This window comes from Mastigoproctus giganteus, chromosome 13, assembly GCF_048544385.1.
Source record: "Mastigoproctus giganteus isolate SK-2022 chromosome 13, ASM4854438v1, whole genome shotgun sequence".
Lineage (NCBI taxonomy): Eukaryota > Metazoa > Arthropoda > Arachnida > Uropygi > Thelyphonidae > Mastigoproctus > Mastigoproctus giganteus.
This window is the reverse complement of record NC_143587.1, coordinates 133455289-133480338: the sequence shown is the minus strand read 5'-3', so window position 1 is coordinate 133480338 and position 25050 is coordinate 133455289. Positions and strand designations below refer to the sequence as shown.

The following is a 25050-nucleotide window of genomic DNA, read 5'->3' as shown; positions in this document are numbered from 1 at the left end:
GAAGTATAACTGAAATCTTGTCTAGATGGTCCTGCATTACCACTTTAACCAGTGATTCCATTATTTTTCCCAGAACAAAAGTTAAACTAACAGGTATTTATAATTACTTGTGTCACCCTTTGAACCTTGCTTTGTGAATTGGGATACACTTGCCATCTCCAGTCCATGGGGACCTCCCCTATATCCAAGGATGCTCTCATAATTATCTCTTTTGCTGGCTTCCTAAATAAAACTGGATAGATCCCATCCATCCAAGGTGTCTTTCTTATGTTTGACTTCAACAATTACTCTTCCACTTTCCTTTCATTCATTATAAAATCATTAAGCTCTGTGTTAGTTTGATGGACTTTCAGCATCTAATTCCCTAAAGAATTTCCCATGCAAGAATATAGATACAAAATACCTATTCAGTATGGCAGCAACACGAGCAGAATCATTCACATTTCAGTGGTTTTCTAAATTCCATACATTGAGACCAAATGATGATGTTACCAATAGCAAATTCTAAACAGGAAGTACTCAAGGAATTAATCTTGGAAGCTACTAGGCTTTTTATACCAACTAAGAAATACTGGTCAAGGTTTAGGTCCAAAGGAATGTGATGCATATAAATTATCAGGTGACACAGAAGCCTATGGTAGATATAAGCAAGTCACAAAGGAAGTTCGGCAAGCAAAGGCAGATTATGAGAAATCTTTGGCAAAGGAAGCTAAGAAAAACAGCAAGGAATTCTTTACTTATATAAACTCTAGAAGGAAGGGGATGGATCAGATTGGTCCACTTGATATCAATAGTTTGACTGATGATCCTAGATAGCTGACAAACACTGAGTATTTTGCATCTACATTCACACATGAGGAATTCTGTAGGGAAGTGGAGAATAGGAGCTTATTAAACTTTAACAGGAAGCTAAATGATTTTGTAATAACTGAGTGGAAAGTGGAGGAGAAATTGTTGAAGTTAAACATAAGAGAGGTAACCTGGATGGATGAGATTTATCCAGTTATATTAAAGGAGGTGGCAAAGGAAGTAAGCAAACCCTTAGCCATAATTATGAAAGATTCCTTGGACTCATGGGCGGTCCCCATGGGTTGGAGATGTGCAAATGTATCCCAAATTCACAATGGGGGATGAAAGGGTGACATGAGTAGTTACAGACCCATTAGTTTAACTTCTGTTCTGGGGAAAGTAATGGAGGAGTAGTAGTAGTAGTAGTAATAGTGGCATGTGATGCAAGAAAGCAAGCGTTTGAGCATATGCAGCACCAGCCAAATAAAAAAAAAAAAAAAAAATTCACACAACCATTTCCTCTAAATGTTTGTCCAGTTCCTCCTTAAATTTATTTAACCTATCAACTTCCACAATGACAGATGGAATTTTGTTCCAGCAATTAACCATCCGCTGGCTAAAGGCAAATTTCCGCACATCTATTCTACATCTATTTTTCCTCAATTTGAATTTATGCATCCCTTAGGTTTGTAATCTGAACAAGTGGAAGAATCCCATCAGAATTCACCGTGCTCAACCCATTTAAGGCCTTATACACCTCAATCAGATCACCTCGCAGATGCCTAGTCTCCAACCACTACAATTTGCAGAACTTAAGCCTCTCTTGGTAAGAGGATCCCTTCATTCCCCTCACCAATCTTGTTACCCTTCTCGTACACTCTCAAGCAAATCTACATCCTTCCTAAAATGAGGCCTCCGAACCTGTATACAGTACTCAAGGCGTGGCTTGACCATTGCCTTATACAGAGAGACAATCACCTCCTTTTCCCTGCTAGCAAAATTCCTGTATATCATTGATAAAACCCCATGACCTGCCCTGGCAGCCTGTCTGCATTGCTCAGAAAACTTCATATCTGACTGCACAATTACTCCCAGGTCTTTATCATTTTCTACCACCTTAACAGTACCACACAGTTGGTACATTCCTCTGGGGTTACTTCTACCCATATGCAGTAATTTGCATTTGTCAATGTTAAACGTCAGTTGCCACTTCTTATCCCATTTTCTCAAAGTTTCTAGATCCTCTTTCAGTAGCACGCTACCATTACTGTCATTAACAACCCTGCCAATCATCTACAAACTTCGACACTTAGCCTCACATACCTTCATCAATATCATCGATATATATACAAAACAACAGTGGATCCAACACCGAACCCTGTGGGATTCCACTAATAACATTAGTCCACGAAGAGCAACACACATTGATTACCACCCTCTTTCTTCTCCCACTCAACCATCCTTTTATCCATTGTAGCAACTTACCCTTAATATCATTCTGCTCCAATTTGTACAGTAGTCTTCCATGTGCAACAGTGTCAAAAGCTTTTCTAAAATCCAAGTATATGACATCAAAATTATTTTTTGCATCCAGTTCCTTTGTAACCACATCATAATATCCAATCAAATTTGTCAGACAAGACTTTCCCTTAACAAACCCATGATGCGTCTGAATTATTGCTGCAGTCTTGTCTAGGTGATCGTGCAATGCATTTTTAACTAGTGACTCCATTATTTTAAACTAACTGGTCTGTAATACTCGTGTCACGCTCTTTGTGAATTGAGGATACATTTGCACATCTCCAGTCCGTGGGAACCTCTCCTGATTCCAAGGATGCTCTCATAATTATGGCTAAGGGGTTGCTTACTTTCTTTGCTGCCTCCTATAATATAACTGAATAGATCCCATACACCTCAGGTGCCTTTCTTATGTTTAACTTCAACAATTTCTCTTCCACTTTGCTCTCAGTTATTACAAAATCATTAAGCACCCTGCTACAATCTGATAACCTTCTAGCATTTTCAATCCTTAATAACTCCTCATGTATGAATATAGATGTAAAATACTCATTCAGTTTGTTTGCTATCTGAGCAGGATTATCAATAGTCGAACCATCGATAACAAGTGGACCAATCATCATTCCCTTCCTTTTAGAGTTTATATAAGTAAAAAAATCCTTGCTGTTTTTCTTAGTATCCTTTGCCAAATATTTCTCGTAATCTGCGTTTGCCTGCCTAACCTCCTTTGTGACTTGATTACAGACTAGCTTATATCTGCCCTAGGCTTCTGTGTTGCCTGATAATTTATATGCATCCCATGCATTTTTCTTCTCTGTCACGAGTCTCATTAGTTCGTTTGACAACCATATAGGTCTAAACTTTGAACAATATTTCTTAATAGGTATGAAACTTTTAGTAGCCTCCACGATTAATTCCTTGAGTGCTTCCCACTTAGAATTTTCTGTTGGTAACATAATCAGTTGATTCCACTGTACAGAACTTAAAAACTGTCTGAGACCACTGTAGTCACCTTAGGGAAGCAAAAACCCTTTCCTTTAACCCCTGATGGTAATTATAACCTTAAGTAAATCCCACATCAGTACGCCGTGATCACTGTCACACAGAGTCACTGGTTAAAGAAGCATTGCAGAATCATGTAGTCAAGGCTGCAGTAATAATTCAGACAGCTTGTTAAGGGGAAGTGTTGTCTTACCAATTTGATTGGATACAATGATATGGTATTTACACTGATATTTAAGGCTGAACTAGACAAACATTTGGAGTGACCAGATGGGTGAAATGGGAAGGTTTTTTTTTTTTTTTTTGGCTGATGCTGTATAAGCTTGCTTTCTTGCATCGCATGCATCTACTAATGCCAATGGACACTGCTCTTTGTGGACTAATGTTATTAGTGGAGTCCCCCAGAGTTCAGTGTTGTTTTGTATATTTGTAAACGATATTGATGAAGGTATAGCAGGCTTAATGTTGAAGTTTGGAGATAATACACAGGTTGGCAGGGTTGTTAATGACAGTATGCTACTGCAACAGGATCTAGAAAAGTTGGGCAGATGGGTTGAGAAGTGGCAACTGAAGTTTAATATTTATAAATGCAAAGTACTGCAAATGGGTAGCACTAGCCCCAGAGAAATGTACCAACTGTGTGGTACTACACTCAGAGTAGCAGAGAATGAAAAAGACCTGGGGATAATTGTGCAGTCAGATATGAAGTTTTCTGGGCAGTACAGACAGGTGCTAGAGAAAGTCATGGAGGGCTGTCAATGATATATAGGAATTTTGCTAGCAGGGATAAGGAGGTGATTATCCCTTTGTATAAAGCAATGGTCTGGCCATACCTTGAATACTGTGTACATGTCTGGAGGTACCATTTTAGGAAAGATTTAGAGTTTCTAGAACGAGTACAAAGAAGGGTAACAAGGCTGGTGACTTGTTTAGATCTACTACAGACATCTATATCACCTGAAAATTTTTATGTATCCATGTCTTTTTATTCTCTGCCACATCTCAACAGTTCATTTGACGTCTATTTAGTCTTGAACTGTGTTTCTTAAAAAGCCAGTAGCTTCCAGGATTATTTTCCTGAAACAACGTTAGTTTGTCTCACTGTATAGAATTTAAAAACTGTCTGAGACACTGTAGTCTCCTTTATGAAAACAAAAATCCTTCCCTTTACCCTTGATGGTAGTTAAATCTTTTAAATTCCGCATCAATAAACTGTAACCACTTCCATCTAGTCGTTCTTTTATCTGCAGATTCCTCTTAATTCTTGTATGAAGAATCACTGCTGCCCAAGGGCTCACATCTGGTGAGTATGGGCTTGGCACACCCAGGGTCCTGAGCTGGATATCATCATTCTTCTCTTTCTTGGTGATTCCCTTCTACTTTTGACTCTCCCTCTCTGGGTAAATCGGGAATATTTTATTTTATTTATTTATTTTTTTGCTGGTGCAGCATAAATAAGCCTCAGACTTCCTTGCACCATATAGCTAATAGCTAATAATCGGATCAAGAGTATTGCCTCTCTAGCATGCTGTTATAGAAAAAAATCATCCAATAAATCCATAAAAGTCTTGCTAGTGTGCGAGTGTCAACACAGAAGTTCCATTCAATATTGGGGAAAGTTAAAATCCTTCATTAAAGGAATTCTGATTTACTGGCCGACTCGTTTTCTCTGTACAGTTGTTCATTATACTCATCACAGTCATTTGACCTATATTACACTTGTACACTCATTTTTGTTTTCTCAGTGCTTATGTTACACCAAAGTGACTTAACATTGTACTGCCTGCATTAGATTTTATTTTTTCTTAGCTAAGGGCATAACGCCTTCCTCCCTCCTGTCCTGTCTGTGTATCCCTTATATCTGAGTGAACCATGTCTCAGATATCTCCATAATGGCTGCATTTGATAACTTAACCAGCACTTCAAATTCATCAAATTTATTTACCATGCCCCCAGCATAGGTGTACATGCTGGGGGCATATAGATACCCTTAATTGTATTTCCGCATTCGATGATAACCCACAGCAGGCTGCTGCATGTTCCAATAGAAAGTGCAAGAATCACTTTCATTTCTGCCTGCGACTAACGTTAATCTATTAGTCTGTGTATCCCCCGAAGCTAGTAGTTTTGTGACCTGCTAACACTGCCTCGATAGCATCAGAAAAAACATTCTTGTGCCCTTTCTATTTAAGTGTATCCAATCCCTGTAGGAGCAGCCTGTCCTGTTAACAAGCAAAGACCATGCTGAGAAAAATCATAATTATGCGAGCTTTACACAATCCTTCCTGCACGGTCCAACTGATAAAGCTCTCCAAATGTACTGCCTCCTATCATGTCTAGATAGAATTGCAGACAGTTTCAAATTCAACCTTAATTCGTGACTTTTTCTCAACACAGCTTTGTACTTGTTAAGTAAGTTCTCATATCTCCTACTCTTAATGTCATTAGTGCTAATGTGTATAACAGTATCACCTTTTGTGCCCTTAAAAGATGATATTTGCTCTACAATGTCATCTACTTTTGCTCCAGGCAGACAAAGCCATGTCCCTATTCCACCTACCCTTTTTGTACATATTTCCTGTTTCCCTGACAACAGAGTCACCGAAAATAGCAAACTTCTGTGGGACCAGTGCATTCTGCAAGGGATTGCCATTGTGTAAGTGCAAGCTCTGGCATTGAGGTAAGGAGCTAAGAGCTTGATGGGCCCACCAACTTAATTCCTTTGAGGGCATCCACCCTGATCTTAAAGCTCTCATAAATACCGATCAGAATGCTGAGTTAACACTTAATATCCTCACACCCTCTAAATGCACGCACGCACACGACCTTGGCTGTATCATGTCCCATTCCAGACAAGCCTGCAAACAGTACATTTTGCCAGGCTGTGACTCAAAGGACAACCACCCCACTCAGTTCTCTCCCAAGCTACAGCACTCCCACTACTTTGAGTTCTTTGCTTTGCTGCTCTGGTCTGAGGCATGATTTCTGTTCAAACTCAATTTAATTGAGAATACTATACTAAAGTAATATACAGGAATTCCCCGACTTACGTAATACTCGATTTATGCAAGGTTTTGCCGGCCAGTGCAAACTGAAAAAAATATGGAAATGTATTTTTCATCTGTAGGGATAAATGGAGGTATGGTGAAAATATCGCAATGTGAACCCAATAACATATTTTTTTTTTTTTTTTTTTTTTTTTGTAATTTGTTCCGAGTCATTGGAAGTTGAAAATTTTGCTATATTACATCTTTAAAAGGTCATATTTATAATGGAAATTACACAACCCTTTCATTTTTATCATATGTTACTGTTATAAGCATCAATTTTTGAACACCTTTGCGATATTTTTCTAAAGCACGTTTCTGGAGGTCACGACCAAAAAACAATAAAAACGATTGTGATTTCTGGTTTATTGGGCTTTTCTGTTAGTGCATTTAATTAAAAATGGGTAGTAAACTCGATCTTATTGCATTTGCGATAATACCAATAACTGCAATTGTGTGGGTTTTTACATTATGGTGAAATGTGTTTCTCTTCACTGAAATCTTCAATCTTATAAAAAACAAATTTTCAGAAACTTCTCTTCATTCCTATTTATGTATTATAATGATGAAAGGAAAGGGACCAATGGAAAGGAAACAAAATTGATTTAGAAATGAAGATGATTAAGAAGTACAAAGCAGGACAAAGTTTGTCATCTATTGTAAGGGAATTAGATCTTGCTGCTTCAACAGTGAATACTATTTTAAAGAACAGTGCATGTATAAAAGAACATGTCAAAGGATCAACAATGATCACAAAAAAAAAAAAAAAAAAAAAAAAAGCATTCAGGTGCTATGTCGAAGATGGAACAGTTATTAATAATATGGATGGAAAATCAGATTCAGAAGCAAGTGCCCCTGAGGCTAATGACCATTCAAGCAAAAGCAAGAAGTATTTATGAAGATATTAAGGATAAATACGGCGACCCCCAAGCCAAGTTCATGGCAAGCAACGGGTGTTTTAATAGGTTTAAGCATCGCGGTGGTTTCCACAACATTAAAGTATGTAGTGAAGTCGCCATTGCCGATTCTGCAGCTGCAGAGAAATTTTGTGATGTGTTGGAAAAAATTATTGAAGGCGGCTATTGAACACACAAAATTTTTAACGTTGAAGAAACTGCTCTGTATTGGAAAAAAAAATGCCAGATCGAACATACTTTGCCAAAGAGGAAAAGACAATGCCAGGTTTCAAGGAGTCAAAAGATAGGGCCATGCTATTGCTTGGGGCTAATGTAACGGGAGATTACAGATTAAAACCACTGCTTGTCTACCATTCTGGAAATCCTCGTGCATTTAAGGGCATCAATAAAGCCACCCTACCCGTGCATTTCCGATCGAACCAGAGAGCATGGATAACAATATCTCTCTTTAAGGATTGGTTTAAATGATGCTTCATTCCCGAGGTTGAAAAATATTGTAAAGACAACGATGTTCCTTTCAAGATTTTGCTTCTATTAGATAATGCTCCTGGACATCCTATGCATCTAGATGATTTCGATTCGAATGCGAGTCATATTTCTACCACGAAACATGATTTCACTCATCCAACCTATGTATCAGGGTGTTATTTCGAATTCAAAAGCATACTATTTATGCACATTTGCTCAGGCATTGTCTGCAGTAGACGGTGAGAAAAATTTTACGTTAAGGAACTTTTGGAAATCTTACAATATTTACCAAGCCATCTTAAACATTAATAAGCCCTGGGCGAAAATTACTAAAAGCTGTTTAATTGGCACATGGAAGAAAATATCCCCACGACGCGTAAAAGGCTTCAAATGGTTTAAAAAAGACGAATCATATGAAGAGGTTACAGATAAGATTGTAAAGGTTGCAGAGCTACTTCAGTTGCAGGTTGTTGCCAAAGACGTGGAGGAGTTAATAGAGAAAGAAGAGAAGGAATTATCTAACGAAGAACTTAATGACTTGCAGGCAGCGATGGTGAAAGAAGAAAATGCTGACGAAGCTCAAGATGAACCAAATGAGGAGCCGAGCCACTTCATCACCAGAGAGAGAGAGAGAGAGAGAGAGAGAGAGAGAGAGAGAGAGAGAGATGGCAATGGTATTTCGTGAAATTGCATCGTTAATGGCAAGGTTTGAGGAGATGGATTCTGACAGCAAACAATTCTTAAAAGTTAACAGAGGAGTGAATGATATACTTGCTTGTTACAAATAAATTTATGATGAAAAGAAAAAAAAAGCCACCGTCCAGTCATTCATTAATATGTTCTTTAGTACGGTTGAGTGGCTGACCCCTCCTAAATCTCCACAGTTCTCAAACTCTGCAGTAGCATTCTTATCAGCTAAAGACGTCGATTCTGGCAACGATGCTTGAGAGGTAAAACTTACTGACGTTATGCCTGTCTCCTTTCTTTTTTTGTAATTTTATAATTTTGAAATTTTTTAAATTGCTCACTTTTGTAATTTTTCCTACGCATGAGATAAAAAATTGAATAAATACAATAAATAATTCTATTTACATGTTCTTGATTTTTTGATTCAATCAATTCAGCAAGCACAGTTGCAAGTTCTGCACAACCCCGGGGGAAATTCCGACTTACGCAAAATCGGACTTACATACAGTTCTGCGGAATGCAAACCTTATGTCAATCGGGGAGTGGCTGTACTTAAATGCAATAATAACACTATGTACCAGTTATGCAGCAATAATATGTATTATACTATCAAGTTCATGTTATTAAATATATATTATGATATACTATATTGTTCTAACACTACTGAGTTTATGCTACACTGTTACGTTTATAAAGTTATAAGTTAACTATAATAGCTACTAAAATTATCTATTAATGCCAACCTATGCAATTCAAACGTTCAAGATACCTATTTATCACAATTAAGACACTACATTTCCCCACATGCATTACAGTACAAAGGTTCTACATATACACTTACAAAATCTCTAGCTAAATTTAAAAATGAAAAAGAAAAAAAAAAAAAAAAAAACGAATGTGACTGGAACTATAAAGCTATTTATAGAATTCTATATAATATGCTAATTAAGTCAATAAAATGGCAAAGTTTTTCAAAAACTTATCGATTCCTAGCAGCTCAAAATTCTTCGACTAGTATGTGGATACTCTTAAACTCAAAATTTGTCCCAATGTTCAACAGTGAAACATAAATTTCACAAAATGTTACTATGGTGACTTTGTGAAGCTGTTCTAAGAAAACAGCTAGAAAAGGGCTAGAGGAAATTGGCACTTGTGTCATGACAACCTGCGCACACTTGTTTCTCATTCAAGTTCTTGTGAAGCACTCTATCACTGTGTCCCTCCCCACCTTCCATACTCACCAGATTTACCTCCCTGTGATTTTTTTCCCAAGCTTAAAGCCCCTTAACTGATATGGCATCAAGGAGACTCAAAGGAGATCCATCATCCAAATAGCTGGTAAGCTTCATCACATCCCAAATATTAGTTCAGTCTATGTGGCTGCATGATGCTGTTTTCAGAAAACAGCTGGAAAAGAGGATTTCAAGGACTGGTGCTTACATCATGACACTGCTCCTGCACACTGAAAGCTTTCGATCCAAGAATTTCTTGTGAAGCACTCCATCACTATGGTCTGCCATCAGCTATACTCCCCAGATTTAGCTTCCTGTGAATTTTTATTTTCCTGTCAACAGAGTCACCAACAACAGCTAACTCCTGTGGGACCATCACAGTGCTAGGAAAAATCTTGGTGGCAATGATTAAGGTTGCAATTCATGGACACTTAGATAGAAATGGAATTCTGGAGGACACACAGCATGGTTTATTAAAGGAAAATCATATTTAACTAACCTCATAAGCCATTTTGACACACAGTTACTCATAAGCTGGATGTAGGGAACAATTTCGACATAGTTTATTTTGATTTTTGCAAGGTATTTGACTCAGTCCCCCATGAAAGATTACTGTATAAGCCAGAGGTTCCCAAACTTTCTAGGTTCATGGTAGCCTTAATGCCCCAGTAATTTTTTCACAGTGCCCCCAGGCCAAAAGAAATACCTAACAGTTCAGTTTAAAGTAGTTAGGTCCAAACAACTTAGTAAGTAATGTTGAAACTGTGAACTATCTCAAGTTAGTAGTTCATGTGGTGTCCAACTGATGTCGAGTATCGCTGTGTTTCCCTTGAAAATTTAAAATATCCTGTGGTGCCCTGAAGTGTTGCGGTGCACAGTTTGGGAACCGCTGGTATAAGCTGATGCAGGAAAATGTAAGGTCTTACATCTGGGGAATGGCAATTCCAAAATAACTTATACACTCAGTGGGGTTGAATTAAAATCAGTAGAGGAAGAAAGGATCTGGGAGTTACTATAGGGAGTTTTCTGAGCAATGTAAACAGGCAGCCAGAAAAGCTCATGGTGTCCTATCAATGATTTATCAGATAAACAGTATCATGCAGAGATATGGAGGTCATAATCCCACTTTATAAGGCAATTGTAAGACTACATTTGAAATACAGTATTCAAGTATGGAAAACTCATGTGAAAAAAGGCATTGAACTTCTTGAAAAGGCCCAAAGATGGTGAGATTGGCAAAAGGGAGACTGTGGAGGAAAGACTTTGATTATGTGAGCTACAGAGCTTGGCAACAAGGCATTTCAGAGGGGACAGATTGAGGTCCACAAGGCTTTAAGATGGGTAGTAAAATGAACAAAGGCAGAATTTTCACTGTTATAAAGAATTCCAGAACTAGGGGCCATATATTTGAATTACAGGGAAAGAGGTTTAGGGTATTGTAGAGAATTTTCTTTAACCAGCGATTTGTTGATTATTGGAACAAGTTGCCACTGTAGGTAGATGAGGCTGCAGTGTAAAGAAATTCAAAATAATCTATTTTCTACTTTTTTTTTTGACCAGTGTAGCAAAAGCCTGTGGCTTCCTTGTACTATACGCAATATGAAGGTAGAATTTTAACTAATTTAGCTTACTCAATCCATTCAAAGTCTCAAACTCCTTGATTTGACCTGCTTGCAGGTCTCTAATTTACAGATGTGGGAATTTGCAGAAATGAAATCATCATTCTTGGTATGAGCACCATTTTGATACTCAAGATGTGTCCTTACCACTGCCTTATGCACAGGAATAATTACTTCCTTATCCATGCTTGAAAAGCAGTTCTCTACGTATTTGTTTTTTTTTTTTTTTTTTTTTAGGAGCATTAGCAACTAAGGCCATATTTCTCCGGGGATATGCGGTGGTCATTCCCTGACTTTTCTGCATGCTCAGTATTTGGTGGTCAAGGGCTCGAACCCCGGTCTAATCAAGAAGCATGGGCTACACACTGCTGCTCCTGCCCACCTGGCTACGGAAACATCAGTTCTCTATGTATTAACACAAATGATTTATATTTGATAAATTAACTTGATAAGATAGGGCCATTTTTAGGATGCTTTTTATACTATAATACAATTAAAATATTCCACTATGTCCACTATATTCCACTATGTACATCCAAATTAATACTAAATGTAGATTTATTTTTAAAAAAATTTCAATTATAAACTTAGAGAATATACAATATATGCAATAATTTTTGAAATGCAAATCAACTTACGTGAGAAACAGTATGGGAAGAAGGATTCATAAAGGGCCTCAGATCAATAGTATAGTTTTCTTCTAATGGTGAGATGTGCACTTGCTATATTAAAATGAAAAATTAAAATTTTTTTCAGCAATGGTTAAGATCTGTTAAGCCTTTACTGGTATCGATCATGAAATAATTTATTTTTCTTCCTTTCTTTTTTATCTTTTGCTAGTTACTGCTCATATTTTATAAATAAATAGGCATTTAAACAAGAAATTATGACTACTTGAATGAAATGAATAAACACAGATCCTAAAGTAATGAATTTTTCATTAAAATTCACTTCAAATCCATAAAAGACCCCCCCCCCCCACTTGCTTTCTAAACATGACTGATACAGCTCATCCTGCTATAACACACATGCCCAAAAATGGTGTCCAATGAAAATGTTTGGGATTTTCATATAACTTCAAGGAGAGGTTCCATAAATATCAACATTTACTATTAATCATCAGTACTACTCATCTCATTTTAAAACTTATTTTATAAATACATATAAATGCTATGATTGGTAAATAACATATTAAAGCTCAAAGGTTAAATAAAACATACGTGAAATAAAACATGCTGTTTTGTTTTTGATGGCTAACTTTTCAATCAGAGGAAGGGGAGTCTTCTAGTACCAGGCTAGTTTTTTAAAGAATGAATGCAAGGTCAGTTTTCTAACTTGCTTTTTTTCCCCCTCTTCTCTCTCTCTCCTTTAAAAAATAAATCAGAAACTCACCACATCATCCAGTTTTCTTTTGAATGAGTAATTTCCTTTGATAACTGGATTCATCTAAGAGTAGGAGTGTGTTATAGGCCTAATGACTAGAATGAGTACAATGACCAATTATACAGAGAAATAGAGTGGGCCAGTAAATAAGAACGTCTTATAATGGGGGATTTTAACTTCCCAGATATTGACTGGAACTTGTGGATTGGTCACTCACACACTAGTCAGATTTTTTGTGGATTTATTGGATGATTGTTTTCTGCAGCAGCATGTTCGAGAGGAAACCAGAGAGAGTAATACTCTTGATCTGGTTATCAGCAGTGATCATTCGTGTATTAAGAATTTGCAGATAAAGGAACCACTAGGTGGCAGTGATCACAGTGTACTGATGTGGGATTTACTTAAAGATATAATTTACCATCAGGGGTAAAGGAAAGGGTTTTTGCTTCTGTACAGTGGGATAAACTGACGATGTTACCAACAGTAAATTCTAAGTGGGAAGCATTCAAGGAATTAATCGTGGATGCTACTAAACGTTTCATACCTAATAAGAAATATTGTTCAAGGTTTAGGCCTAAATGGTTATCAAATGAACTAATGAGACTCGTAACAGAGAAGAAAAATGCATGGGATGCATATAAATTATCAAGCGACTCGAAAGCCTATGGCAGATATAAGCTAGTCTGTAATCAAGTCACAAAGGAGGTTAGGCAGGCGAAGGCAGATTACGAGAAATCATTGGCAAAAGATGTTAAGAAAAACAGCAAGGATTTCTTTACTTATATAAACTCTAAAAGGAAAGGGATAAATCTGATTGGTCTACTTGATACCGATGGATCGACTATTGATGATCCTGTCCAGATAGCAAACAAACTGAATGAGTATTTTGCATCTACATTCACACAAGAGGAGTTATTAAGGTTTGGAAATGGCAGAAGGTTATCAAATTGTAGCAGGATACTTAATGATTTTGTAATAACTGAGAACAAAGTGGAGGAGAAATTGTTGAAGTTAAACATAAGAAAAGCACCTGGAGTGGATGGGATCTATCCAGTTATATTAGAGGCGGCGGCAAAGCAACTAAGCAAACCCTTAGCCATAATTATGAGAGCATCCTTGGACTCAGGGGAGGTTCCCACGCACTGGAGATGTGCAAATGTATCCCCAGTTCACAAAGGGGGATCGAAAGGTGACACGAGTAATTACAGACCAGTTAGTTTAACTTCTGTTCCGGGTAAAATAATGGCATCACTGTTAAAGATGCATTGCAGGATCATCCAGACAAGACTGCAGCAATAATTCAGATACAGCATGGGTTTGTTAAGGGAAAGTCTTGTCTGACAAATTTGATAGGATATTATGATGTGGTTAAAAGGAACTGGAGGCAAAAAATAATTTTGATACCATATATTTGGATTTCAGGAAAGCTTTTGACACTGTTGCGCATGAAAGACTATTGTACAAATTGGAGCAGAATGGTATTAAGGGTAAGTTGCTACAATGAATAAAAGGATGGTTAAGCGGGAGAAGACAGAGAGTGGTAATCAATGGGTGCTGCTCTTCGTGGACTAATGTTATTAGTGGAGTCCCACAGGGTTCGGTGTTGGGTCCACTGTTGTTTTGTATATTTATCAATGATATTGATGAAGGTATACCAGGCTTAATGTCGAAGTTTGCAGATGATACAAAGGTTGGCAGGGTTGTTAATGACAGTAATGGCAGTGTGCTACTGCAACAGGATCTAGATAATTTGGGCAGATGGGCTAAGAAGTGGCAACTGAAGTTTAACAGGATCTAGATAATTTGGGCAGATGGGCTAAGAAGTGGCAACTGAAGTTTAACCGTGACAAATGCAAAGTACTGCATATGGGTAGAAGTAACCCCAGAGAAACGTACCAACTGTGTGGTATTACACTTAAGGTGGTAGAAAATGAAAAAGACCTGGGAGTAATTGTGCAGGCAGATATGAAGTTTTCTGAGCAATGTAGACAGGCTGCCAGGGCAGGTCATGGGGTTTTGTCAATGATATATAGGAATTGTGCTAGCAGGGAAAAGGAGGTGATTATCCCTCGCGTATAAGGCAATGGTCAGGCCACGCCTTGAGTACTGCGTACAGATCTGGAGGCCTCATTTTAGGAAGGATGTAGATTTACTTGAGCGTGTACAGAGAAGGGCAACAAGATTGGTGAGGGGAATGAAGGGATCCTCTTACCAAGAGAGGCTTAAGTTCTGCAAACTGCAGCGTCTGGAGACTAGGCACCTGCGCGGTGATCTGATTGAGGTGTATAAGGCCTTGAATGGGTCGAGCACGCTGAATTCTGATGGGATCCTTCCACTTGTTCAGATTACGAACCTAAGGGGGCATAAATTCAAATTAAGAAAAGACAGATGTAGAATAGATGTGCGGAAATTTGCCTTTAGCCAGCGGGTTGTTAATTGCTGGAACAAACTTCCATCTGTCGTTGTGGAAGTTCATAGGTTGAATAAATTTAAGGAGGAACTGGACAGGCATTTGGAGGGAATGGTGTGTTTTTTTTTGGCTGATGCTGCATAAGCTCATACACATGCTTTCTTGCATCACATGCCACTGCTACTACTATCTCAGAAACTAGTTTTGCCAAAACTTTAAAATGTCGATTTTTATCTCAATATTTAATGCTTTCCATTTTTTGAAACATCGTCATATTTTTTTCTGCACTCATTGTTTACAGTATTAAATTAGTAAAAGTGCACATATATAGGAACTGTACATAAATTTTTACACACAAAATATATAACAAATCAAAATATGTAATATGTGCTCATGGACAATCATAAACTGAAATGAGGCTAGTGAGAAAGTGTAATGTGGTAGCACATGGGTTTTGTGGATTTATTGGTGAATTCACTAATTTTATTGCTATTATTCATGCTATTTACTAAGATTATCTGCATTTGTGAATGAAAAATACATTCTTGCATGAAAGACATGGGAATTTACTATAAGTAAAGTCAGATAAGTAACATTAATTCCATGTAAGGTAAGCAGTTATTTTATTAATAACTAAATTTTAAGAAGGTCTACCTCCACCTCCAGAAGGTTCAATATACCAAAATTAGCTTGCTTAAATGAAGATGTCTTTGTATCTACTCGGGGATACTATTACCATTATGGGTGCCAATGTGATCAGAGTGAAAACATGAACTAGTGAAAATGAAAAGATCTTTGTTCATGCTTCACTAGATCGGTTACATGAGATTAATAAAGGGGCCAATCTCATATAACTGAGATTACCTTAGGACCCCCCAACCCCCCCACTTCAAAACCATATGAAAACATTGTGACCACTTCTCTTCAATTTATATTAGTAAGGTAATCGCAGTTTGGCTGGTAGGGAACTTCACTGTAGACACCATACAGTCTGAATGGTATTCTTCACCACATCCACAGCAAATCGTTTGTCTCCCACCAGAGCCATGCAGGTTGAATTTCTTCTCATCTGAGAAAATAACTGACTTCCACTGCTTGAGGATCCATCTGACATGCTCCTTAAACCAAATTAATCGGGCCTTTTTCATTTTTTGTGTGAGGAGGGGCTTCTTCTTAGGATGACGGGCTACAAGTCCATTTTTGAAGAGGCATCTTCTGACTGTTACTGCACTTGCTACCACTCCTGTATGTTCTTCCCATTCTCTTTTCAGCTCAGACGAAGAAGCTTTACAGTTTTAAAGGCATAAGCACTTCAAAACGCGGTCCTGTTTTGGAATAGACGCGTTTGCGTCAGGCTCCTTTTTCCTATCAGCAGAACCAACCAGTATTTTTGAGTTTGGAAAGAAATCTACTCACTGTCGACTGATTACAAGAAAGGAAGAACATCCTTCATATGACAGCAATATGACAGGAAGAACATCCTTCCTCACATAAAGCAACAATAGCACTCTTTTTTCGTGGCGTCAACTGCACGTAACTCGTCATCCTGACACAAGCAAGGAATGACTGCAGCTCTTGCAGAGCATGCTTATATAGCTGAAAGTAACAGCTGATGCAATATTACATCATCACCTATGCGTGTCAATCTTATCTGATGCGATCTGTAAGAAATATTGCCATATAAATATTACATCATCACCTACGCGTGTCAATCTTATCTGATGCGATCTGTAAGAAATATTGCTATATACTTACGTTATTCGGATGACAATTACAATTTTAAAGGGTTATTCACTTTCTTTGAACACCGGTGTATATCGAAAAATTTTAATATGATTTTCGTGTTCAGCAGCATAAAATTAGTCAAGATTGGGTGTTTTCATGCCATTTTATGTTGACCAGTGTTATCAAGATCAATCGTGACATAAATAATTTAATGGCTATCTATAGTCACCTATATCCATTCATTAATCTGATTATCAATGTCAATAAATCAGATAAAATCATCTTATATAATCATCCTAATTAAATTGCAGTAAGCATCCAGGATATTCCAATCTCAAAAGTGATCTCCCACAAAGGCCTTGGTATTGCATTTTACAAGGACCTCACCTTTATCAACCATTGCCTGCCTGGCTCTTGGAAACAAAATGGGTCATCTATCTATTTTTGAGAATGAAAGTCATCAGATGGGTCAATTCATTTGAAACTGCATCAAATGACTGTGTATTGTTTGTTTGTTTGTTTGTTATTTGGTTTTTAGGAGCATTAGCAACTAAGGCCATATTGCTCTGGGATATGCGGTGGTCATTTCCACATCCTCCGTATTTGGTGGTGATGGGCTCGAACCCCGGTCTAATCAAGAAGCGTGTGTGCTATGCACTGCTGCTCCTTCCCATCTGGCTATGGAGGTGCCGACTCCGTAGCCAGGTGGGAAGGAGCTGCATATTACTACATTGTGTAATATGCTGCTCCTTCCTACATCGTGTTTTGTTAAGCTGAAATCTAGTTTAGAGCAACACGTAGCCCTTGAGTACTAGATTCTTTGAAAAAAGCCCCGACAAGTTCAGAACTTCCACTTGAATGCAGTCTACCGAGGACAAAATTGTCATCTTAATCCTCATGGTACCTCACCCTCTGTGACTGGAGGAATTTCTGAAGTCCTCCTCAACTTTAGTTAGCCAATTTCAGGCGGATGTAGTAAGGTTTTACTTCATCATCTGAAGTATTCGCCATCCAATAGTGATCTTGATTTGATCATTTTGACGCAACCATGGAGAATGTGAACGAATCATAGCTCCCTTAAAGATCTCTTTTCTGACCTGAATAAAAATCATGTTAACTGTCACAGAATTCTGTTATGTTTCACGCCTTAGCTGCTTCTAAAGCGAGTTGGTATCCTAACTGAATTGAGCTAGCTGAGACAGATTTAAACACGAAGGAACAATGACTGAACAGAATACTGATATAGCAGAAGAGTTGCCTTTAAAATATGAGGGATATTCCAGAAAGACAAGTTTTTTAATTTTATTATTTAATTTTAATTTTGAAAAGAATTGTTTTCATTCATTTTCATTATTGATAATGACTAAGAAATGATCTGTTCTCGTGCTAGTTCAAGTGCAGACACAAACATGAATCCATTTTACATGCAATTGAAGAAAATAAAACTGACATGATGTTGTATAATAATAATAGTAATACAATTATCTGTACAAGTGTGTGTGTGTGTGTGTTCACGGCTAGTTTGTATATTGTGTGGGCTGTATACCTGGAGTAACTCGTGGAGAAACGCAACTCCTGCAGCCAACTACATCCATTTGAAAGAAGCTTTTAGAAATTCCTTCAGGGGGGTTTGGACCCAGACTTCTCCAAACGAGTGAAACCATTATACTATCACGGGAAGCATTTTAAGATAATATGTATATGCATCTATAAGCAACACACCATCACACGAAACATAGTAAACAGTATTATCTATCGATTACTGGTTTTAAGCCCTCGTGGGTAGCACAGCTGGGAAGATCACATATTTCCCACACTGGCTGGAAAAGACCTGAGTTTGAATCTTGTCGATTACGGGAAGCATTTTTATGGGTCTTTTTCACAACGTGTCTGAGTTAGTTGGTCTCAGGCAAGGGAAGCATGGTTTTTCTCCCAGAACCTTTCATTTTTTGTCCAGCAAACAAAAAAAAATCGACCTCAGGACACACACGGAGGAACATGGCCTTAGTTGCCGATGCTCCTAAAACCTAACAACAACCTGATTTTAACATACTCACACATGCTCTATACTCCACAGTAGGGCAAACCTTGTCTTGTGCAGCTTTTTTCTGTTGTTTATAATAATGAAGAGATTTCTTTGTGGATACTGCTGCGAGATCAAAAAACAAGCCTTTGAAGTTTTTGCAGTGATTTTTTGCCAAAAATAGCTTCCAGCAGGCGATGAAAGACCCATGCTTCGGGCACCCACTATCATCCCTCTTTCAAAGTTGGTTAACTCATGACGTTTATCCATACTGACATCAAATTACCATCTATATGAATGCAGTGCACCTATATAGGGGTTAAGCGGTGGGTTCGTCCACTTGCAAAGAGGGGTGAGTGTCGTGTTGCCCAGAACCAGGTTGGCGCACAATAGCCTTAGATGCTGATGCGCCATAAAACTCCTAATAACCAACCAACCAACCAACTAGAACCAAGTAACCCATGAATTCTGTCCTTTTATTGTAATTGTGGAAGCAAAATGCCACCATTCTTCCCTTTTGCTGGTCTGCCTACTAAATTTTGCCCGAGCCTGTTTAAAGCGGATAAGTTTGCAGTTGTTGGTAACTTCCTGAAGGTGTTCTGTGTTCTGTTCTCTTTTTTTTTAGCTGCACTGCATTCATTATTCAAAATGAGAACATTATTCAAAATTCAAAATGAGGACCAGATCCTCTACAGGAGAAAATCATAATAAGTTAGCATTTGTCTGATTTTACGAATATTAGTGGGTCTCGATTACACAAGTTGTCTGTCCAACATGTCTAGTGTCAAGTTTCAAGACAATAGGATTCCTATAATGTTTTTTATAAAATAACCACCCTTTCCTGATTTGAATTTATGTCCTTTCAAGTATAGTTGGAGCAAGAGGAAGAATGCCATCAGAATTGAGTTTGCTCAATTCATTCAAAGCCTTAAACACCTCAAATTAGATCACCTTGAAGGTGCCTAGCCTCCAGATGCTGCAATTTGCAATGCTATTTAATCATCTTTGTTCAGTTTATAAGAAAATTTCACTCCATACAGCCAATTATTCCAGTCATAATATTTATTTTGTGAAAAATTTATTGATGCAATTTGGTAGATTTTGTTTTTGCTTATTGCCTTAGTTTCATTTTGTATGTTTGGACTTTCAAATTAATTTTAATTTTTAAGTGTGTTCTGATTATATCTTCCCTCATGTTGATTCACATGAGGGAAGGTATTATACAGCTAAAAATAAGGGAAAAAGTTCCCATATACATATGTCTCAATAATCTTTATTTTTGAGTTATTAAATCTTAATAAAAATTATAAAACTGTGTGAAATGGATAAAACATTTTTATAATAAATAATTTTATATGTTTACATTTTTAGAATATAAACTCTTTCACTTCAAGACAGGATGCTATATTAGCAAGTGTTCTACAGTCTTTAGGTCTTGGTAAATGAAGTGTTTCTCAGGAATAAGTTTGAGACAAGAAATAATCAAGCATAATAAACAGCTGCAGAAATCTAAAGTATATTATAATATGTATTATGAATATTGGCAAGTGATCATTTTTGCAGTTCCTAAGATGAAGATGTAGCTTGTAGTTAAATGAATAAAATGAAAGAATTTCTTCTGGTTATTATGCACAACAGGTAAGATTTTTTGAATGTGAATATAAATTTGTTTAAAAATAAAAAACATAATGAAAAAGGGAAACAAATAGGTTACAGTTTTTAATGACAAATAAGTTTAATGCTATGCCTAGATGACAATGGGATGATTTTGATAATGCACAACTTTAATTATAGTAAAATAAATAAATAAATATTTTCCATATTTTACCTGAACTGGTGGATATCGGGGATAAGCATTTCTGAAATCTTGAAGAGTTAACTTTCGACTTTGCAAGTACTCAGTTGATTCATTAAAAACCTTGAGGGAAGATGACAACATATGTACATATACACAGGGTGTTTCAAAATTATATGAAACAAATATAAAAACATATTCTACAGCTAAAAATTATGGGGAAAAAAGTTCCCATACACATACATATCAATCATCTTTATTTCTGAGTTATTACACTTAATAAAAAATCATAACTGTGTAAAATGGCTAAAACATCTTTATTGAAATTTAATTTATGTCAGAAAAATTACTGTATTAAAGGGTTTTAAACAGTACAAAACAGATGCCAACAGCAATATGACATGAATCATGACAATTACTCAGTTGTGAGTAACTGGCATGATTTTCAGGTTCCACAATGATTACCTCATTGTTTACAGGGTGCATTTCTTACACTGATATGGGAGACACTACAAATTTGTTTACTTTTGCTGAGTTACCGGACCCAATTTTAATTTATGGCAAGGTTCGTAAGAATTCCATAGCTGCTGTTCACAAATATGCTGAAATATTTCCAACTCATTGAGAACCAAATTGTGAAACATTTGCTGGTGTTTAATGAGGGATAAACTTAGAGAAAGGGGTATGCTGAAACTATTATGGATAAATGCTGGCAGAGGAACATTCTGAAGAACTGCAAATGTTGAAAAGCACATGCTTCATGCTGTATAAGTCATGTAACATGATTTTAGAAATGTTCCCATCTGTTGTTACCAAAAGATCGTCAGATCATGTAAACATTTCATTTACAAGTATATAGAGGACATTACATAAAGAGCAACTGTATCCATTTCACAAAGAGCTTGTACAAGAAATGTAGCCAAAAGATATGAATATATGCAGAAATTTTTTTCAGTGGCTCACTTACTAATGCACACGTAATCCTCAATTTCTGAGCCATATTCTGGTTACAGATGACCCATGTTTTACAAGAAATGTAATTCTCAACTCGTGAATTGCTCATATCTGGGTCAAAGGAAACTGACATATGACTGTCATACTTATTATTAGCATATACCTTTTCCTTTAATGTTTAGTGTGGTATTCTTGGGGACAAACTTATTGGTTCTTATTTTTTTTTACCAACAAAGGTTTTCAGGAATAGCATACCCAACTTTTCTGTGGTAACTACTGGAAGATGTACCCCTTAAAAACTCATAGAGGTGGGATGATACATGGTTATGCATCATCCCACCTTTCCTGTGATGTTTTTTACTTTAAATATTGAGTATTTGAAATCAAAAACATCACAGGAAAGTGGGTACCACAATCATCCACCTCACATCCTTAGATTTTTTTTTTTTTTTTTTTTTGCATGGTAATACACATAGAATAAATCATGGATTAATTCTATGTGTATTACCATGCAAAAATAATAATTAAAATAAAAAAATAAAAGAATAATTAAATATATACTAATAACAAGAGCTATTAGTATATATTTAATTATTCTGGTTTCTCATAGCTAATTAGAAATTTTCAACAGAAAAATTACCAAATAACAATACTTAAAATGGCAAAATTATTTCATTTTAAATTCTGTAAAATGCAAATAAAGCTAACAATTATGATATTACAATTATGGGTTACAATCACTAACTGACTGAAGGAATTTAAGTTATATTTCTTTTCTAAAAGGATGTGATAATAATTGGTTATCTCAAAAAGGAGCAGTAATAAGTAAAGCAGCAGACATCTGGGGTGAATGGGATCTATCCAGTTATAAAGGTGGCGATAAAGGAAATAAGTAAACCCTTAGCCATAATTATGAGAGCATCCTTAGACTCAGTGAAGATTCCCATGGACTGGAGATGTGCAAATGTATCTCCAAATTACAAAGGGTGACACGAGTAATTACAGGCCTGTTAGTTTAACTTCTGTTCTGGGGAAAATAAACGAGTCACTGGTTAAAGAAGCATTGCAAGATCATCTAGACAAGACTAATAATAATTCAGACAGCATGGGTTTGTTAAGGGGAAGTCTTGTCTGAACAATCTGAGTGGATACTACAATGTGGTCACAAAGGAACTGGATGTAAAAAATAATTTTGATATCATAGTCGGATTTTAGGAAAGCTTTTAGTACGGTTGCACATGGAAGATTACAAATTGGAGCAGTATGGCATTAAGGGCACATTTCTACAATGGATAAAAGGATGGTTGAGTGGGAGAAGACAGAGTGGGAATCAATGGATACTGCTCTTCGTGGAGTCCCCCAGGGGCCCATTGTTGTTTTGTATATTTATCAATGATAGTGATGAAGATATATCAGGCTTAATGTCAAAGTTTGCTGATGATACAAAGGTTGGCAGGGTTGTTAATGACTGTGTGCTACTGCAACGGGATCTAGAAAAGTAGGGCAGATTAGCTGAGAAATTGCAACTGAAGTTTAACATTGACAAATGCAAAGTACTGCATATGAGTAGCAGTAACTCCAGAGAAATGTACGAACTGTGTGGTACTACGTTCAGAATAGTGGAGAATGAAAAAAACATGAGGTAGTTGTGCAATCAGATATGAAGTTTTCTGAGTAGTGCTTACAGGCTGCCAGAGCAGGTCATGGGGTCTTGTCAATGATTTACAAGAATTTTGCTAGCAGGGATAGAATAAGGAAGTGATTTACTTTTGTATAAGGCACTGGTCAGGCCACACTTTGAGTACTGCATACAGGTCTGGAGAACTAATTTTAAGGACGTAGAGTTGCTAGAAAGAGTACAGAGAAGGGCAACAAGACTGGTGAGGGAAACGAATTGGGTGATCTTACCAAGAAAGGCTTAAATTCTGCAAATTGCAGCACCTTGAGACTAGGCATCTACCAGGTGATCTGATTGAGGTGTATATGGGCTTGAATGGTTTGAGCAGGCTCAATTCTGATAGGATACTTCCTCTTGCCCAGATTACAAACCTGAGGGGGCATAAACTCAAATCTAAGGAAAGAAGTTGTCGAATAGATGTGTGGAAATTTGCTTTTAGCCAGTGGGTAGTTGATTGCAGGAAAAAACTTCCAAGTGTCATTGTGGAAGTTGATAGCCTAAATAAATTCAAGGAAGAAGTGGACAAACTTTTGGAGTGAAATGGGAAGTTTCTTTCTTATTTTTTTCCTGATGATGTACAAGCTTGCTTTGTTGCATCATATGCCTCTGCTAATGTTAATGCTAATAATTGACAAATCATTGCACAGCCTATTTGGAAACATTGGCTTTTAATATTGACAGAACGTGTCCTCTGGAAGGGCATTCATCATTTTGGAAATGTTTGCAACTGTTGCCTTAATACATAGTACAGTGAATTCCAACCCAAACACAGGTTGCCATTAGATATGCTAAGGGTTGTAAAAACATATTTTTGTTACATATATGCAACACCAAACTTAAGCTACTTGTCACAACACACATGTCGAGCTTTGCTTTTTGTTAGCAGAGGGAAACACACAATTGTAATATATTCACCTTTTCTTTGTTAGTAAATGTCTGCTCCATGCAATCTTATATATGTCCAGCAGTACAGATTTACTTTGATAATTACAGCAGGAGTGAATGGATGGAAAGGCTGCAATATCTCATATGCATATCAGTTCTTTCCAATGAATCACTGAAACCAAATAAGTTGCAACATCATTTAAATACTATGTACAATCAATTTAAAAAGTGATGTGCACTTTTTTTTGTGTAATATGAAAATGGCCTTCATTTGGTACAGGTATCATAATTTTCCCATAGGTGGACTTCCCTTTCTGGGTTTGAATTGGCTTTGGTCACATGCTTTACTGAAATATTAAAATCAGTTGGTTTTTAATTTATCACTGCTTATACAACAGTTTAGGATTCTCCCTAACTTTATTAAAACCGGTACGTTTCAGATCAGGTACCATTCCTGAAAAACCTAAGTTCACAAGCATTCAGAAAAATATTCCTCGTACCCGAGATTAGCCAATTACAAAGAGTATAAATCTGCTATAATATTTTTTCATACATAAGAATTTTCTGCACAAGTCCACTAAAACCCAGTCTACCTTACACAGATGGCTGAACAGGCAACAATAAAATTTTTTCAGTGATGTTACTTGAAGCTGGGATCAAAAGTCATAATGACACTTTTGTAACTTTTAGCATTGATTTTGCAAACGACTTCAAAGAAGCAAAATGTCTTATGTTTAATTCTTTCTTGTCCAAAGAAGACCTGTTGACGCTGCAAAAAAAAACTGAACCTGTAGTACTGTTGACTTTTTCATCAAGTTTTTCACAGGTAAGTAGTTTGCTCAGCAGTTAGGAATCCATTATCTGATATATCAATTAGTGAGGCAATTACCAGGAGCACTGGGGAGTCATGAAGAAGAA

At 36.9% G+C, this 25050-nt stretch overlaps 1 protein-coding gene across 1 annotated transcript in view; it reads right to left on the bottom strand.

Annotated features, from left to right (window-relative positions):
* LOC150076452 (H(+)/Cl(-) exchange transporter 7-like) overlaps positions 1 to 25050 on the bottom strand; it is a 301080-nt gene that overhangs the window by 29639 nt on the left and 246391 nt on the right. Inside the window, exons 20-21 of the mRNA XM_090387362.1 lie at positions 20649 to 20738; positions 11918 to 12001 (exon numbers count right to left, since the gene is read on the bottom strand). Of these exons, the coding sequence (XP_090243488.1) occupies positions 11918 to 12001; positions 20649 to 20738 (174 nt within the window). The remainder of the gene's footprint in view (positions 1 to 11917; positions 12002 to 20648; positions 20739 to 25050) is intronic.